Below are 17931 nucleotides of genomic sequence, written 5' to 3'. Positions count from 1 at the left end.
TGGGGCGGGCCAAATAAAAAGATTTATTCTGTTGAAAAGGGAGAACTTATGATAGAATAAGTAGAGGTGCATCACTCTTCTGGACAAGTCAGCCACTCCCACATATTTCTGGATAAAAGACTAATTCACAAAGAGAATGACTTTTAAAGTTTGCTATTAAGTTTGGTGTGCTCCGTGAAACCCATAGCCTACTATCTGTTTCATTGAATTAAAACGCAACAAATAACTTCTTCCTGAAGACTTTCTCCCACCTGAAAGTCCAAATATGTTCACGTTTGAATAACATTACTGATCAAAGTGTAGTTTTCAGACAAACATGCAAATAATCTAAAAATGTTTGTAATTTGTTCAAGCATCAAAATGATGTCAACACTCGTATACATACATCTGAACCGAAGAGATATTCATGTAGCCTGAAACACTAACCACCAGTTAGTGGAGCGCAGGACCAACAACATCATGTTCATGAGCTAATGAGCTAACCCTACTTTAACCCAAACCCTAATTGTTTAAAGCTTGAGCTAACACTACCTCCTAGTGGGCACCAGGTACTACTACAGACATAATTGGAAACACTTAATGGTTTCTAGTGGAGATAGATACAGAGTGCATGTGGACTATGTAATTCCTGTGAGCATAAAAGTAGATTTATTTTCACAACAAACTAAAAAAGTTGTCCCGAACAGTCATTTCAATATTTATTATACTCATTAAGATATTATAGGCCTATTTTACAAGAATCTCCAATAATTTGATATCAAGTTAGTTCAAACAAGAGCACAGACAACATATTCTGAATATGATTAGTAATGGTCTTTTAGTAACAAAATAAGAACATACACTTATTATACTTACACAAAGCATATGGCTGGGCTCACTCAAGTAGGCTACTAATGATTTTACAAGTATAATCACATTTATTCTTCTTCGTAATGAACTGTTATTTTCAGTCAACCTATTGTTAACAAAATGATAAAGGCACATTATTTGTAACAATCCGTTAAGGCATTAAAAAAGCCCAGACCTACTGATAATAATTTAGATTCAAATGAATTGGAATCATCAAGCCATGTTCATCATGTGCTGAACTGAAAATAAATAATCAATATTTGTTCTAATAGTCAATGCCACATAGAAACAGACTTTCTTTCTTTTTTTTATACATCTGTGAGTAAACACAAATTGAAAAAGAAGAGAGTCCGATTGTAATAAAGTGTGGAGTGAAATATCAAGTAAGTCCAACTTGTGGTGAACACACTGCAGCAAAGATAATTTTCATAGAAATATATCCCCAAAATTTCAGCCATCTTTGTGGTACCAAAGCAAAAAAGATTCCCTGGAAAGGGAAACTCTATACAAATTATTTGCACTAGTTTTACTCTGGCGTGTATTATCTATCTGTGGATGGAAATTGGTTTGTTTTCACGTCAAAAAAAACACCCCCCAAAAAACACATTGAGGCTGCTGTAATAACTGACAAAATTATCAACTGTTGTAAACTTTCCTTTATTTTCTTACCCTCAAATATACTGAGGACGCACTGTATGCTGGGATTCTGCGGGAACGGGGAGGTTGCAGAACGCCATCTTTAAACCCCACAAGAGGCCAGCTACAGTTGCACACCGGGATGAAAAACACTGTCCGTACAGCAGGATATATACCATCAGATCTTGGAGATAATATGGTTGAACCACGGTCAAATTAAGAATAAGCAGCTGTCCGGGGTTAACGCGGGGAGACGGTCACGGGACACCACGAGAACCCTGAGCTGTGTGTTATCACAGGCGGACAACAACAATAGACGGAAAGACAACAACAACGGACTAGCTCGCTAACTCGCTCGCTAGCATCTTGTTACCAAATGCTAACTGACGGCTCGCGAACGTTAGCAACTTAATCAGCAGAATTACCGAAATTCGTCCGGACGCCTTTTGTTTTTTTTAATAGCTGGTCCTGTGCGTCCAAGCTACGTGTACCGGGGCAATCCGCCATTTATTTGCCACTGGGTTTTTTAAAGCGAAATTTGCACATTAAATCTTGCGTTGTGGCTTTAGCTAGCGCTTGCTAGAAAGGCTAAGTCCCGACTTCTCCCCCTCCCCAGCGGCCCGGCCGGAGATGCGTGGAAGATGTCGGTGTCGGGGCTGAAGGCCGAACTGAAGTTTTTGGAGTCCATTTTTGATCCGAACCACGAACGCTTTAGGATCATTGACTGGAAACCCGACGAGCTGAGCTGCCAGTTCAACGTGACTGGGGAAAAGCTGTTAATTATCCACTGTAATATAACGGTAAGGGAGACACAACTGTCAGGGTTTAATACACTTCCCTTGTTGGTCGTTAGCAAGCTAAAGTTAGCTGGTTAACTTGCTAGTCGGGTAGCACCCCAACAACCAAACGATCCGATGCTATGCGGGACGGGGTTTTGCATAGTTTCATAAGTGTCAGCGGGGAACTACGCAGTCTTGATGGAGGCTTTGTTTGTCTAACAATACGACGTTAGACTGAAATAATTAGCACCTATAGCTGTTAAGCTAACGTCGCACTCTGAATGCTAATGTCGCTAATTCCGATTTTTTTTTTTTTTTTTTGTAAACGGTATTTACTGATTCTATGTTTAGCCCTGCGACACGCGAGTGAATATAGGTCAAATGTTTTGATGTAACAGCTAATGGTCTCGTTTTTTGCTGTGTTCCACTGTTTTAGGAATCGTATCCATCTACGCCGCCAATATGGTTTGTGGACTCTGATGACCCGAGCTTGGCGCAAGTTTTGGAGAGGTTGGAGGATGTGAGAAAAGGCAGCACCCTGGTAGTTTTATTCCTAAATCTATTATTATTTGTTCTCCACGATGTGTCACTGGTCCGACGGTCTATGCCCACTTAGTGAGGAGGATCTGCTGCAGACAATTTTCGTTTTTCATAGTGACTATTCAACGTTAAGACTTCGGTCCAAAATATGTCCAGAACACGTATATAACGTCACTGGCTAGCTTAGGTGTTGTTTGATTGCTCGCAACAGGACTTATGTTTTCACGTGTTACAGCTGTTGGCTTCGAGATGAGAAGAATGATGACCAGATCGTGTATTTCTTAACACGTCATATGTCTGCGTTACATGTCGTCAGACTGAATGAGAAAACTACACTGTACTGAACTTGGCTAAGCAAGTGTTGGCCTGGCTGCCATTAAGCAGGAGCCTTATATTTGCATTATTTTGACATGCTGCCAGCCTGCTGTGTTGAGCTTCATAAGAGAGCGATGGACTGTGATTAGTGCAGGCAGAGTTAAACTAATCGACATTCCCTTAGTACAGGCTTTCTTATTTTGTTTTTGTGTTCAAGATTACATCCTTTTAACATTTGTTTGCAACATGCTTGCAATATATCTGCTCATTGAACAAAAAAGAGAGAGATAGGTGATAGTGATGTATTTACAAGATGCCCACAACTCGGAGCTTATGTCAAATTTCCTCTGAGCTTTCAAGCAGAAACAAACAGCCTGAATGTGCTGCAGAAATGTGTGTGTGACTTTGTACTTTTGGAATGAGTGGAACGTGTCTAACTGGCGAGTGCAAACAGGCAGGTTTTTTCACCAAATGACTGACATAAGATCATTGACAAGTAGATTCTTATGTAATCCTACGTGTTTGGCGACACCCTGACCTGAGTTGGCCTACTTTTTCATTTTGCTTTGTTTGTAGGACACAACATGTTTGTTTATAGAAGTGATGTCCCGTTTTTAACAGACAACCATACTTTAGTCTACATTAATATATACAACATTGTTAATGTTGTGTGTTAGATAAGGGACAAACCATACCTTCACATGGATAGATACGATCAATCCATTGTTGTTTTTACTGTTGCACAGATGTTTTACTGGCATCCTGTATTTGAATTGCAGCAATTTTTGCAATTGCAGAACACAGTATCTGATGGCAGTGTGAATATGTCATCTGTTTTTGTGTATGAGTGCAAACTATGTCAGTGTTCTTATGTGTAAATCCTTTCTTTGAAGAGAGAGAAATTAGCTCTAACTTTATTGCTACACTTACACATTGCAAGCTTTTACTTTACTTCGGAAAGATGTCATTATGTATGCCACGCAGAATGTAAAGCTCCCTGAAGCAGATTTTGATTTCTGATGATGGACTTTATACATTTTAAGATCAACTTGATAATCAACTATTTTCCATCCATGCAATCTGTCAAATGTCTGCCTTGTTGCATTGCTGTGTAGCTGCATTTGCAGTATTAAATGTTTTGTCTAACTCTTCATCCCCTCCTGTTTGTGTTTTCCATTTCCTAGCTTCTGCAGCAGTTGAAGAAACTTATTTGTGATCTTTGTCGGCTGTACAACCTTCCTCAACATCCAGATGTGGAGATGCTGGACCAGCCCCTGCCTGCAGGTCCTGTGGGACAAGACCGAAAGGCAAGGCTACCTAATACCTCCCTATGGCACAGCATCACTTTTAAGTATTTAAGTTTTTTATTTAAGTTATGTTTTTAATTATGCACACCCAAACAACTTTTTCGCTGTAATGAAATGACAGCCTACATTACAGAAGGCCTTGGTGATTTTTGTGAAGTCGCTCTTTAAGCTGATCAATAGGCTCTTCCTTTGGTTATTGTCAGAAAAAGGCGGTCTTCTGTCGAATATGAACACCAGTCGGTTCAGGGTGCTCTTTCAGATAGCTTTATATAGCTTGACTTAATAGTGTGTGTGTGTGTGTGTGTGTGTGTGCGTGTGTGTGTGTGCGTGTGCGTGTGCGTGTGTGTGTGTGTGTGTGTGTGTGTAGCATGGGACAGAGGAGGTCACATCTGAAGAAGAGGAGGAGGAAGAGATGGGAGAGGTAAGTTAGAACCTAATGTATTCCTCTTAAAAGGTTGTACTAGATGCTGAGAAATGAAACACTAGTATTTCTTGCCATCTTAGTCAAAGTGCAAAGAATATTTTTTATTAAAGATGCCAATATTTAAAATGTTTTTGATTGGCATGTCTCTCCACCAATACATACAGATAATTATTGTCTTTAGGTTTGTTTTGATTATGATCTAATTACCTTTGATATCAACAAGCTGATTGTCTAAAATATGATACAACAGGACATAGAGGATCTTGATCACTATGAAATGAAAGAGGAGGAGCCTGTGGATGGGAAGAAATCCGAGGATGATGGCATTGAGAAGGAGAATTTGGCCATCCTGGAGAAAATCCGAAAGAACCAGAGGCAGGACCACTTAAATGTAAGTCTTTATATAGTAAAGTACACATACTGTACATGCTTTCATATATATTAAAGTACACATACTGTACATGCTTTCATGCACTTCTTTTTTTTTTAACCATTTTTAAGAAATGTTTTCAGGGTCAGTCAAACATTCTTTGAAGAAGGTGTTTGTGTGTGTGTGTGTCCTTGTGAAGTACAGATGGCAAGGTTTACTACTATCAACTGCTTTCTTTGTCTTTATTGTTACTATTTTGAATTTTTTGCAGGGAGCTGTGTCTGGTTCAGTGCAAGCTTCTGACCGCCTGATGAAGGAGCTTAGAGAGATCTACAGGTCTCAGAGTTACAAGACAGGTATGCACCCTGCACAATGGTCAGCTCTTTGGTGCAGATCTGAGCGAAAAGAACACCTGATAATAACTCTACCCGGAAACTATCATATGTGTGACTACAAAGCTTCACACATTATTATCATCACTCTATCCACTTAAAGCGATTGACGAGTTTTGGTGAACATCAAGCTTTATAATACAAGAGCCGTGATGTTTATAAGCACAATGGCACACTTTCCACATTAGCTTAAAGAAGTAATTCTTTTACTGGTGATTTAAAAAAAAAAAAAACTCAACAGCAAAAAAAGAACTAGGCCTCAAATAATTGGCTCATAATTAACTGACAGTGGTGTGAGAGTGGAGGTACATGTTCAATTACATTTTATGGTGCATTAGCTTTTTAAGTTCATAAAATGGAATGAAAAGGGAGATTCAATCATTATAACTTTTTAGTAGACCTTGCTTTGGGAGACATCTGAGAACTTGTAAGTAATCAATTTCTTCTTCAGGTATCTATTCAGTCGAGCTTGTTAACGACAGCCTGTATGAATGGCACGTCAAACTAAGGACGTAAGTAAACAACTTACTTGTGGCATCTTGTGCCGCGCATTACTTTTCTCGCTGTCAACATAAACACCGACTGATTTCATAATTTCATGACCAACAGGGTGGATCCAGATAGCCCTTTACACAGTGATTTACAAGTCCTCAAGGAAAAGGAAGGAATGGATTACATTTTACTAAACTTCTCATATAAAGTGAGTATATTTGACTCTACATATATAAATAGATAAAAAAGAAATATCATTTTGGACTCTTTGAAGTCTATAAATTAAACATTTTTGCTGGTCTTGCTTTACAGGATAATTTCCCCTTTGATCCACCTTTTGTCCGGGTGGTTTCGCCTGTGCTTTCCGGAGGGTAAGTTCATTTTGCTGGTACACTCACAGTTTCTTACATCCCCATCATTTTTCTCAGTTGAGGTGGTAAAGTCTTTTTCCCTTTTGGAAGAGGACATAATGATGTTCTTGCGATATCCTTTTCTTTGATATTTTTTGTTCTGTGTTTGCTTAGTTATGTTCTTGGAGGAGGTGCCCTGTGCATGGAACTTCTCACCAAACAGGTATGTGAAGTACTTTTTTTAAAGCAGTAATATGAATATGCACTGCATAATATTACATTTAACATTGAATTATATTTGTCTCTGTGTTAGATTTTCCAAAAACACTCTTATTGACATTGGGTTTTCTGAATGCAGGGTTGGAGCAGTGCCTATTCCATTGAGTCTGTCATCATGCAGATCAATGCCACGTTAGTCAAAGGAAAAGCCAGAGTGCAGTTTGGAGCCAATAAGGTAAAAGTGAGGAAGCAGATTTATTTTACTCGTTCTGCAATGTCCTGTGATAATGTTGCGCTCACATAATGAATGATGTGATGGTCTGTTACGCAGTAGGAAAGTCTTCTGTTTATACAACCAAAGCTGTAATTTTGTTCTCTGATTGAAACCTCATCTGGCTACCGGCTTCTCTCAGAGTTTGATATGTTTAGTACCAAAGAATCATAGATCTTTCATGTCTCGTTAGCTCAGAGATGCAAGTTAGTTGATGTTCCTCACTTTTTTTATTTCACGCCTTTTGCCTTTCATCTTTTCTAAACCTATTCAAGTATCGAAATGCGGGAATATAAGCAACTAAGATGAAGTTTATTTGGCACATTTCTTTTTTCTCTTCACGTATGAATCTTTGCACCATGTCAATGTAAGAGTTACTTTGATTAGCTGACAACTGAAAAGAGTTGCACTGGATGCAGTTTCCTTGGCAGATTTCCTAAAAAGAAAAATCGGACCTTCCAATTTCAATTATTTCTAAGAAGTATAATTGACAGCAATGCTGCAGCTGAACCTTTTTTCCTAATCGTCCTGGAAAATTATTTAGGCTGTTAATGCATAATTTTAGAATTATAATGAACATGTGAAGCTATTTTTGTCAACAATAAAATTGGAGCACTAATAGTTTAAACTGGAGCTTTACGTGAATAAAAGGTCTGGCCGGTTTCAAATTCTGTTGCCGCTCTTCGGCAAGCAGCAAAAATATATTGTTCACCGCTATAGGCGCAGTGGTCTGAGCTACTCTTATGTGTCCTGGTTATAACTTTAGTCATGATTATAACTTTTTAACAACAATTACACAACAGTTTGTGACGCAAACAATTTGTAACGGTAATAATTGTGCATTTATAAAATTACACCGCCGAACTGCATGCTGGGTACAGCTCGCCCACTATTACAACAAGAAGAAACTCCATCACTACATTAAAAAATGGATAAGAGTGATACAGGAGGAACAACGAAAGACCAGAGATGCACCAATTCAACTTGTGCTAAGAGACACATATGCATCTCTGATCAATGTGTGGTATTTGTTACAAAGGTACATAGATGGTGATTACGGAGCTGAACATTGAGGGACCCAGGAAAATGTATTTGCAAAAAAAACAGGAAGAGACAGACCAGAAGACAAGCTGCACAAGCACATGTTTGGTGAACAGCGAGCGGTGAACAGCAGCTCAGCTGGCCCGCGGTCCTTTTCGGCATCAATAAATGAATGTGTTTACTCGAGAAGAAAAAATACCATGTTATACCGTGAAACCTACAGAATATTACAAAATACCGTGATGAATTTTCGGCCATACCTCCCAGCCCTAGTGAATAGTGTCTATGTGGTGTGTGAAGTGAAAACCCTTGAGTGTAGGTTTAATTGCATGCTATAGCTCTATTGAAGCTCTATCAGTAACAGGAAAATGCATTCACACGTCCGTGACCCTGAAAGCCACTTTCAAATGGACGCAGTAACTTTGGATAAACCTCTGTTTGCCATCAGTGTTATTGACAGATCAACATATGTTTATGTTTAACTGTCTCAACTAGGGTTACGCACTTCATCTGAAACCATATCAAATGAGGGACAGGAGCTTCTTTAGAAACGACACAATAAATTTGTCAAAGTAAATTTTACTCAAATTAAGAAAAGAAACTACTCTTAAAAAAATATAACATTTGGTCCCAGTCCAAATAGAGTATACTCAGAGTTAATAATTCATAGTGTGTTTTACTCTATCTAGTCTTGATATTTAACATGATGATATAGTTACTAGAACTGAATTCAACTCTAAATAGACTTATATATAGACTTGGATTCAGCTCCCTTCAGCTCTCGTCCATCCCCTAAACAGTCAGCTCGTTCCAGCGTATCAAGAGGTTTCATGGCGGAGGAAACGAAACTTAAGGAATCCTGGTGGGCGTGGTCAACTCCAATAGATTTTATTCTGAATATTTGCTCATACTCTACTGGCTACGGCTCCCAAATGATGAAATATTACTACCTGTTGAGGTACTATTGGGTCACTATAGAACTGCTATATTTGAATTGTCTTACAAATAATTGTCTATACATCCCATTTGGCGAAAGCAGCATATACGCAGAGCAGTTTCAATCTTCCTCTTGTGTACAAGTGTACACAGGAGATGTACAGGCAGTGTATTGAGTGTAGGCCACCTGTGTTTTTCCAGTACTCGAAGCCCAACGCACACCCACTGAACCTCCTTGCATAAAATCGAAGAAAATAGACTGCTTTGCACTTACAGTGCAAGTGAAACGCAAGCTATTGTGTGGCCTATGTAGACTGCTGAATTGATTTAAAAATAGAAGCGTATTAGTTTCAGACACAAGTGAGAAGAACAACTTAACACATTGGCTATACAAGTACATATACCAGTGATGCGAGTTGTGTTTGTTTGCCTAAGGAAACTATTCTATGCTTGACTGAAGAGTTAGCAAAAGTATTGCACCCTGCCATATGAAGAAACCGCAGCATCTCAACTCTGCTGCAGTTCAGCATTGCTTTGATTTCATTTAAAAATATGTATTTTCTTATGGTGACACTGTTTGCCCTGTAAATTGTCCTAGAAACTGTTTAATTCCTCCACAACATCTTTTGCTGGAGTGAAGGGTGCTGAGCGGTTTGAGCAGTCAGCCATGTTCAGAGTAAATTAGTAAAATGGTCAGGAACTAGATAGCATTGTGCAATGGATGCATTTAGACTATTCCTTTGATCTCAGCCATAGTCGGAGTTCATCCTTGTGAATTTTTCACAGGAGTGGAGCTATTAACACTGCTACACTCTAAATTAAGGGAATTTATATTTGTACAACATCCTGTGTAAATGACCCTTAGCTAAGCTCATTAACACTATGCATAAATATGATCACATTTTTGGAGAAAACAAAGCAAGGAAGTGTCATACTAACTCTGCCGTATAAAAGGGTTAAAAAAAACATGAAGTTAGAAGCTGAGGTTAAAGATCAGTGTAAAAGTGATGCAGCACATCCTATTGCTTGGTCATGCTACTGACTGACTTTATTGGAGGGACCCTATGCGGATATATACTGTTCCTTTTTTTTTTTTTTTAACTGTAAAATCATTATTGTTTTCCCAGAAACGGCAGCTATATGGCTCTTGCCAAATACACCAGGGTGACTTGATTGACAAAAAACAGCGAGAGAGATATAGCTGCCATTTCTGGTTGGGGTTTGCTCTTGAATTTTGACACAGTCTTTTCTTTTTTTCCTGATCTGTATATTATGTTAGTCATAAACCCTGCGCACACTCTGAGGTTCATTTCATTTTTCATCTTTTACAACAGAACCAGTACAATCTTGCCCGAGCACAGCAGTCCTACAAATCCCTGGTTCAGATCCATGAAAAGAACGGTGAGTGTTTTCGTCTCCAGTTTCATACGGTGTGCATTACTGACCTTGTTTACTGAAACCAAATCCCTCCAATGCATCAAAGCTGAGGGAAATTATTGCTTGTACTGTTGTGTATTTACAAAGCATGGACAACATTTACATTCATGTAGTCCACATTATTACACTAAGTTTGCAAAGTAGTTAGCAGGTTATAGATAACAGTAATACACATACACACTATAAGTACAGCATGCTTGTGATCCAACACCGTTAAGATTCATAACCTTGTTAATTAGGCTGTTCTCTCACCGTTACTCTGTTAACGTCTATTACTGGCAAAACCATTACATACCTCACATTTACCATTATTCATGCTCAAGGTCAAAGATCTTATTGACCTAACAATAGTGCATAGATTCTTATTGAAGCCTCTGTGAGCCGTAAAGCAAAAAGACACCAGCTAACCTCGTGCAGGATTTGTGTTGCAGCAGATGGATTGTTAAGAGTATACATGTCAGTTGTGCCGCTAAAAATGGACTCCCAAAACGGATGAAAAGACCATGAGTAGGTTGTAGGTTGTACAGTACGTATGAAAGTAGTAGTTCATAGTAATAGTGTGCTGGTTACACACAGTCTGATGAAAGATAAAGAATGTCCTGAATAACGGTCTTAACAATTATTTATATAACTTGCTGTTGATCAATGTCATTCAAAATGTAATGTTCAGGTCCAATGATGAATGTTATAACATTGTTTTATAGACATGCCACCTCGCTGTGTATGAACTGAATGCTTTGAGACATAGATCATTTTGACTGATATTCAAACAGAGCAGAATAAAACAATGATATACCCAGTCAAATCCAATATGCAGTTTAATGTAGTCAAGAAGAGAAGACTCAATGTTAAAATGTGGCCCCTGAAAACACCAGGCTGTCTTTGAAAACCAGCAGTGCAGGTGAAAATATGTCATTACATTTAATCTGTCAGGCTACATTGAGCGATATATAATTGCCTCTAGTTTATACAAGGTGAGAGCTGACCGTCTTTCAGAACCACATGTGCCCTGGGCTTAGCCACTGAAGACATTCTACCTGGTGTTTTAGGTCTTGGACCAACCAGCCATGGTTGAAAATGCAGGTACAGGCTAACGAGGTGGAATATAATACACATGCAAAAAGCATCTGCACGTAACATTGATACTGCTGTGGGTGGAGACCGGGGGAATGTAGATTGTTGTTATCCGTGTCGTGATTCTTTGTTTTTTTCCCCCCCCTCAGGCTGGTACACACCCCCTAAGGAAGACGGCTAAAGCAGACCCCTGCCTTTCCTGCACTGGGACCACATGTCTTCGATTTATTTTTTCCTTAAGACCAATATATATTATTTTTTTTACCCTGCAAACCATTTGGCTCTCTTACATGAGAGTTTGAACTCCAAACCAAATTCCTCATTCAGTGCCCACCCAGACACACACACACACACACACACACACACACACACACACACACACACACACACACACACACACACACACACACACACACACACACACACACACACACAAATCTACATCGAAGCTCATCAGCTACTCGCAGTGGTATCCTCTCAATATTTATCTCTGTACATCTGTTGTCCAATATAATTTGCCCATTGCGACATTCATCCCATACTCCAGGAAAACGAGGGACTAAATATCGCGCACCCACCCTTTGGTTTTGGCGTTACGCAGGCCAAGGTTACTTGCTGGCTGTGAGTTGAAAGGTGCAGCATGACTTTATCCGCCAGGAGGGGGCAGTCTGATACTCCTGTCCCTGGACACTGCCTCTCTGGCCACAGACTGGATCCCTGATGTGACGCAGTGGTGGCTTGGAGGGACATTTTAAATGCTGGTGGTGGAGGAACCACTATCTTTTCTCTCCATGGACGTCCTCTGTAATATTGTACTTGTGTATTATCTTTGCAAGGTCGAGATCCCTCCTCCGGAATAACATGCTTCTGGGACGAGCTTGCTTTCAAACCTGTTTTTTCTTTTTGAAGCTTGAAGCCCTGAGTTGGGGAGGAAGATAAAGACTTTTTTTGCAGCCGAGCTGGGACAGCACATAACGAAGAACAGCATCTTGCAGAGCTCCAAAGTTGGAGACCACTGTCATCATCACAACCAGCAACTGGACAACTCCCCGCAGGAGAGGTTTGGTGTGTTGGTAAACCCAAGAAACACGACCCGGCGAAGCGGGGGCCGTGTTTGGTTTGGATCACACTGTAATGTAGTTGATTTTAACTTCACGTGTAAACATGTAAATTTGTATTTCTGCAAAAGGATTTAATTGTTTATAATGTAACCTTGTCTGGGTCTTTGACTGGGCAATGACTGTATTACTATATACCCTTGACTATTAGCAGCAGGGGCACTGCAACTTCGCAAGACTCATTTAGAATAAGAAAAAGTTGCTTCATGGATACTCTTGCAGAAGGAAACAAAAGTACACCGTGATCTTATGTAAGCTTAATGACTACTGCAGTTTTGTTCTTTTTTCTTTCTTTTTTTTAAAATATTGATTTGTAATCCTCATGTTATTGGTAACATCAAAAGTACCATTCCCCTGTTTGGACAGCACCTCTTAACTACAATGGCTGTAACAATAACGGCATAGGCGCAGCTGTTTCTGGCATTCCAGAGGGTTGGCTATTCATATCACTCAAACCGGTTGAACCTCAGTAAGGCTATGCAGTGAAGAGACAGTCTTGGGAGTTTTGTTGTTGTGAGGAAAATGAGTCTTACCAGCGTAGTCACCTGCTTAGTTCTTGTAGCTCGTTCACATCCTGAGCACTTTGCCAATCCTGCAGTTGTAACAGTTTGGGAGGGGAAAAAGTGACCTTTTACCTTCTGACTTTTCCTTGACCTCACGGCTGGTTTTCAAATGCAGCCCGAGTTTTCAAATTCACAGCAATAGTTTTGACCTTATACCTTCTGGCTTTGCACCTGGGAAGATCGACTGGACTCTGTTCCATTTCCAGAATATTTGTGTAGGTTTGATAAATATTTGTTCAGATTTGCCACAGGAGGGACCCAGCTCTTCCCATTACCACCTCTCTGGTTACTATTCATAACCACTCTCAGCACTGCTGTACCCCTCAGCGTGCTGGGTCTTTGATGTAATGTGAATAATATGCAGAAAACTGTGTGGAGCATTCCAATTGATGCAGTTACACGTTTGTTGTGGGTGTTCTATTGTGTGGTTACTTGCATTGTTTTAAGTATATTGTCCTGAAAACCAGCATAGAAAGCTTCGTTATGCTAATTCATACAGTCATTCCTCGTTTTTCTTTGAAGTTGATTTAGAATTTCCTCAGTGATGCTGACCTCAGCCACAACACCAATATTTCCAAAACCGGTACAGATGGGTATTCCATGTCCATATTCAGCACATGTCTGACGTTTGTTTCGACTTTGCAGGACGTCCACAACAAGTGGCGCCCTCCTTCCTCCTTTCACCGCAAGCAAAATCCCAACATGACTCAATCATTGGCATGGTTGTTAGCTGTTGTGATGCCATTGGTAATGTGCTAATCACTTCATTCTGGTCACTTTGTCGAGCTCACCCCTGCATTCTCTGGAGAAGCAAACTCAGGAATACATACTGCACACTCGACTTTGCTAAGGATTGCTTCAGAATATCGTCATGAAGTGCAAGATTGAATGCGTCAGTCTTTTTTTGGTCCATTTTAATGAGACGCATCTGTTTTACCAAAAGGCATCGCAGTATGTTTTGCTGTCAAATTCTGTAATCCATTTGAGGTTTTAAAAAAAACAAACAAAAAAAAAAACGTTTTTGGGACTCAGATGTGGAGCACGGGTTTGCTTCCACCTGCACTTGATGAGGGGGTTCAGAACACATCTGCCCTGTCGCTTTGATATTGCTGTATTTTGCATGTCAATATATCAATGGGTGTTTTACACCAAGCTACTGAAGACAAAGAGTGGTCGGGTAGGGTGATAAAAAGACTAGATGTATCGGTTGTTCATTGTTTACTTGTGGTTCCCTACATCAGCGCGCAGGGCGGTTTCGCCCTGTGCGTCGCTTATTTAACCAGGTCAGATACTATGAGAGACGCATGGACTAAACAAGACATCCTACCTGCTTGGATTACCTTTTTAAAGATGCCAGGATTCCCAACAAAAGTAGCAGTTGTGCCATCGGAACAATAGTAAACCCACGTCTTTAACCTGACTTTTGGAACAACGGTGCACTCAAGACTGTTGTGCACCGAGAAGCAGCTTCTCTCACACCAACTCCTGTTGTCTGACTAACAAAATCCTTCTCTGCTTTGGCGAGCGACATATTGGTCCGAGGTCTGACTTGGCCTGATCCTGGGTTCTTTACCTTGCTTCATTAACTGCAGTGGCCGGGTTATAAAGTTATGCACTGTTAGCATGCTTTTGGTTTGGTTTCATTTATTTTATTTTATTTTTTTCCATTGCAAGGGTGATTTTGACCATGTAAAGTAATTTGTAAACTTGCATCAAGTTTATAAATAAAGAATTTTATGAAATATCACTTTATTCTGTTCTAATGAAGTGCTTATGAATGAAATGTAAAACTATTTGTTTCCTGGAAGAGTAATCCATCCAAATTCTCCATGCCATTGAATGAAAATGTATCGCCAACAAATAGCAACAAATAAAAGTATTGATTAGCTAACTTGTTTTGGTACTAAAACTCAAAAACCTACGAGGAGCCAGTGAATGCACCTCATACATGCATTACATCACCAACCATCAATGAATTCCCCGAGCTCAAACTGAACCACAGTTGATCCACATGGATCCTGGCTTCATGTGTTTCTTGTATTTTCCCATAGACGGTGTTCTTTGCCAAAATATTCAGGCGTTTTGTTTTTATCTGAAGCTGCTGTCAACATCCATGGGGACAACCCCCCCCCTCATTGCCCCAGAAAGTAAGCTAGTGCGCTTGAGGCCGTGACCCTCTGGTTAACCTCTGACCCACATTACTGTAGCTCTTGCTGACCTCAACCGTGTGCGTTTAAAGGCCGCTGTTGCTTAAAGTATACTAGCGGTTGACATTTTCCTTCTCAAAACCAAAACAGTGCAACTTGGCTATGAGGGTTTAATTCAGTTCCCTCCAATGACTGCGCAGCAAAGCCGGTGTGATTTGTGTCCCTTGTGTGGCAGCAAGGCTCCATCGACATCATCAGACATTCACGGGGAAGGCAGAAAATGGTCACATCGCACATCACATGATATCTACACTACCTCAAACATCCAACAGTAAAAACTAATGCAATTTGACGAGACGTGACAGTGGATTAAAAAAAAAAAAATCTGATTTTTGAATCAGTTTGTCATGGTGGTGCATTGATTTATTAGGTGGAGGCTGGAACAGGTGGCGAGATGGACATATTGTATACTCCACTTTTGGGGTATTTCTGACCACTCATTGTTCTTTTCTCTCTCCCTCTATGTGTGTGTGTGCTAACAATAGCCACTAGATGGTGTTGGAGGGCTTTTGTAACCTCTGCTTATTGTTTTTTTTTAACACTGGTAACGAGAACTCCTAACATCCATCAGCACTTGCACCATTATTATACTCATTCCAGCTCTGTGGCTCGTTTCCTTCAAGGTTGAATGAATGAAGGTCATTTGTTTCAGTGAGCAGACGGCTATGGATGCCACACAGTCCGATCATATTCTACATGAGCGTTTGAGTCAGATGTGGTGGGCTGGCGGACGCTGCTGTCGTAGATGTCAGATTTGTGATAAATAGGTTCATAAAGAGCTCTAATGAGAATAGATAACAGAATGACCTATTGAGTCTGTGGTCAATCAGGTTTTTTTTGCAGCCTGGATAGTTATGAATTTCTGGAACTCCCTCAAACTAAGAACCAGAGTGTAGTTTTTCAAGATGTCAGGAACACAATTCAAACCAAAGAGCAGATTGGAGTAAAGAGGAGGCAAGGAGCGAGATAAGTGGAACTCTGCAGTTTACCAACGAAAAACTAATTGCCTGTTATTGTTGCGCTTTGTATTTTTCTTGTGCTACGGGTTTGGCTGGCTGGCCATCTTGGCTGGAGCTGAGCACGCCTCATTATCCGGCTTCAACCAATCTGTTTGTCCGGCCTGTCGCTCGCCTCGGACACAGCGCAGCGAGGAGGCCGCCGAGGCTCTGGGCCCCCGAGGAAAGAGGCTGTGCATGTCTGTGATTAACTTGCCGGTGCCCACACTGAGAGATCAAGAAATAGCGGACTTCTCCTCCTTCACCCTGGGCCGCAGCACAGCACACGGTGGGCCGCATTCAGAATCAGCTGGAGTTGATTGATAGCCTGCGGCTTAACGGCTGCATCCATCAGAGCCTGACTCACACTGCTTTTCCTCCCAAAGCAAATGTACTCAGAAGTAAACCCATATTCAGACAGAGAGAGAAGCTGCAAGTATTTTAGCAGCATGCTTTGCTTCATCCGTCTGCACCGACCAATGAGGCGAGATGTCAAATTACGGATGAATGAGCAAATATGTCGCTTCTAATTTGCTGCAAACAATATGGATTTTATTCACACAGATTTCTGTCCAAGAACATTTTGAAGGAATTGTACAGATCAGGGCAATACAGGTTTTCACTTTCATGCTTCGTGTTAGATGAACACAACACATATTGTTTGTTAAATCCATACAAAAAGCATGGTGAAAAAATGTTTACAACTAAAACGTTTAGGGCTCGACTGTTCCTTGGTGGAGGCAGCAACTTTCTCTACAGTCTTGTCAGTGTGTAACTGTAAGAGCCTGCAGTTAACTTTCCCCCCAGATTATTTTGACTAAAGCGATCTTCCTTTGCCAACTCCTCTGGTCAGTGTCCCAAAGACGCTTTGAACAGTGTAGCAGTGTAGAAACACAACCTGACACCTTTACAGACAGCAGGTGATTCCTGATATGAATTGACAACCAACACTTTTATGGTGGTCTGTGTGAGCCTTGTTAGGCCCAGAGCTGCAGTAACAATGTCTGGATTTGAAAGACACGGAAGAATCGGTGTCTGAAGACGAACCAGTCCCACTGTGGCTCTAAATGACCTAATGTTCGAGCGGAGCATCTGGACAGCACTAAGACAGGTGTCATCACCACAGACTTTGCTACTATACAGCTGTAAAAGTCTCCACTGCTGACACTTTGGTTTCAAATTAACAGCCAATTGTTTTATTTTTAGGTTATGTTTTCCACATAATGTAAAATTTGTGTTCAATAAAAACATAAATAAAAACATTTTAAATGAGGTTAGAAGGCTACATAGGGAGGAGGTATAATGTCTGCTGATTCTCTGATGGTGGTGGATGGCAATGTAGGGAGCATTTTTCACAGTGTGACTGGCTTCTGAATAAAATATGTTGTATATGGAACCATATGTTTATCCTTTAAATATTTCAGAATTTCATTATGTCATGTGTTTTTTCTGGATGGACTTTCAGTGGGATGAGAATGTTCGCCAGCTTATATCTTTCTGTCCGTCCATCCTTCCATCTATAGTCTGTCAAAAATATATATCTGTCATCGATTTATTTTATCTCTAATTGCCACTCTGTCCCTGGAAGGGAATGCAACACACATCACCAGTCACCG

At 40.3% G+C, this 17931-nt stretch overlaps 1 protein-coding gene across 1 annotated transcript; it reads left to right on the top strand.

Annotated features, from left to right (window-relative positions):
* Positions 1 to 1570: 1570 nt before the first annotated feature.
* On the top strand, positions 1571 to 14860 carry LOC137803323 (ubiquitin-conjugating enzyme E2 Q2-like). Its single transcript, XM_068601714.1, has 13 exons — positions 1571 to 2285; positions 2701 to 2805; positions 4304 to 4426; positions 4794 to 4847; positions 5101 to 5241; positions 5492 to 5576; positions 6064 to 6124; positions 6222 to 6312; positions 6417 to 6475; positions 6629 to 6677; positions 6813 to 6908; positions 10256 to 10322; positions 11582 to 14860. Exons 1-13 carry the CDS (start codon positions 2127 to 2129, stop codon positions 11611 to 11613), a joined length of 1122 nt encoding a protein of 373 aa, XP_068457815.1. The 5' UTR covers positions 1571 to 2126; the 3' UTR covers positions 11614 to 14860.
* Positions 14861 to 17931: the final 3071 nt, after the last annotated feature.

Source organism: Clinocottus analis, unplaced genomic scaffold (genome assembly GCF_023055335.1).
Source record: "Clinocottus analis isolate CAN_PGR_092001 unplaced genomic scaffold, fCliAna1.0.p SCAF_1, whole genome shotgun sequence".
Taxonomy (NCBI): Eukaryota; Metazoa; Chordata; class Actinopteri; order Perciformes; family Cottidae; genus Clinocottus; species Clinocottus analis.
Note: the sequence above shows the minus strand (reverse complement) of the source record. Positions and strands in the feature narration are given on the sequence as shown.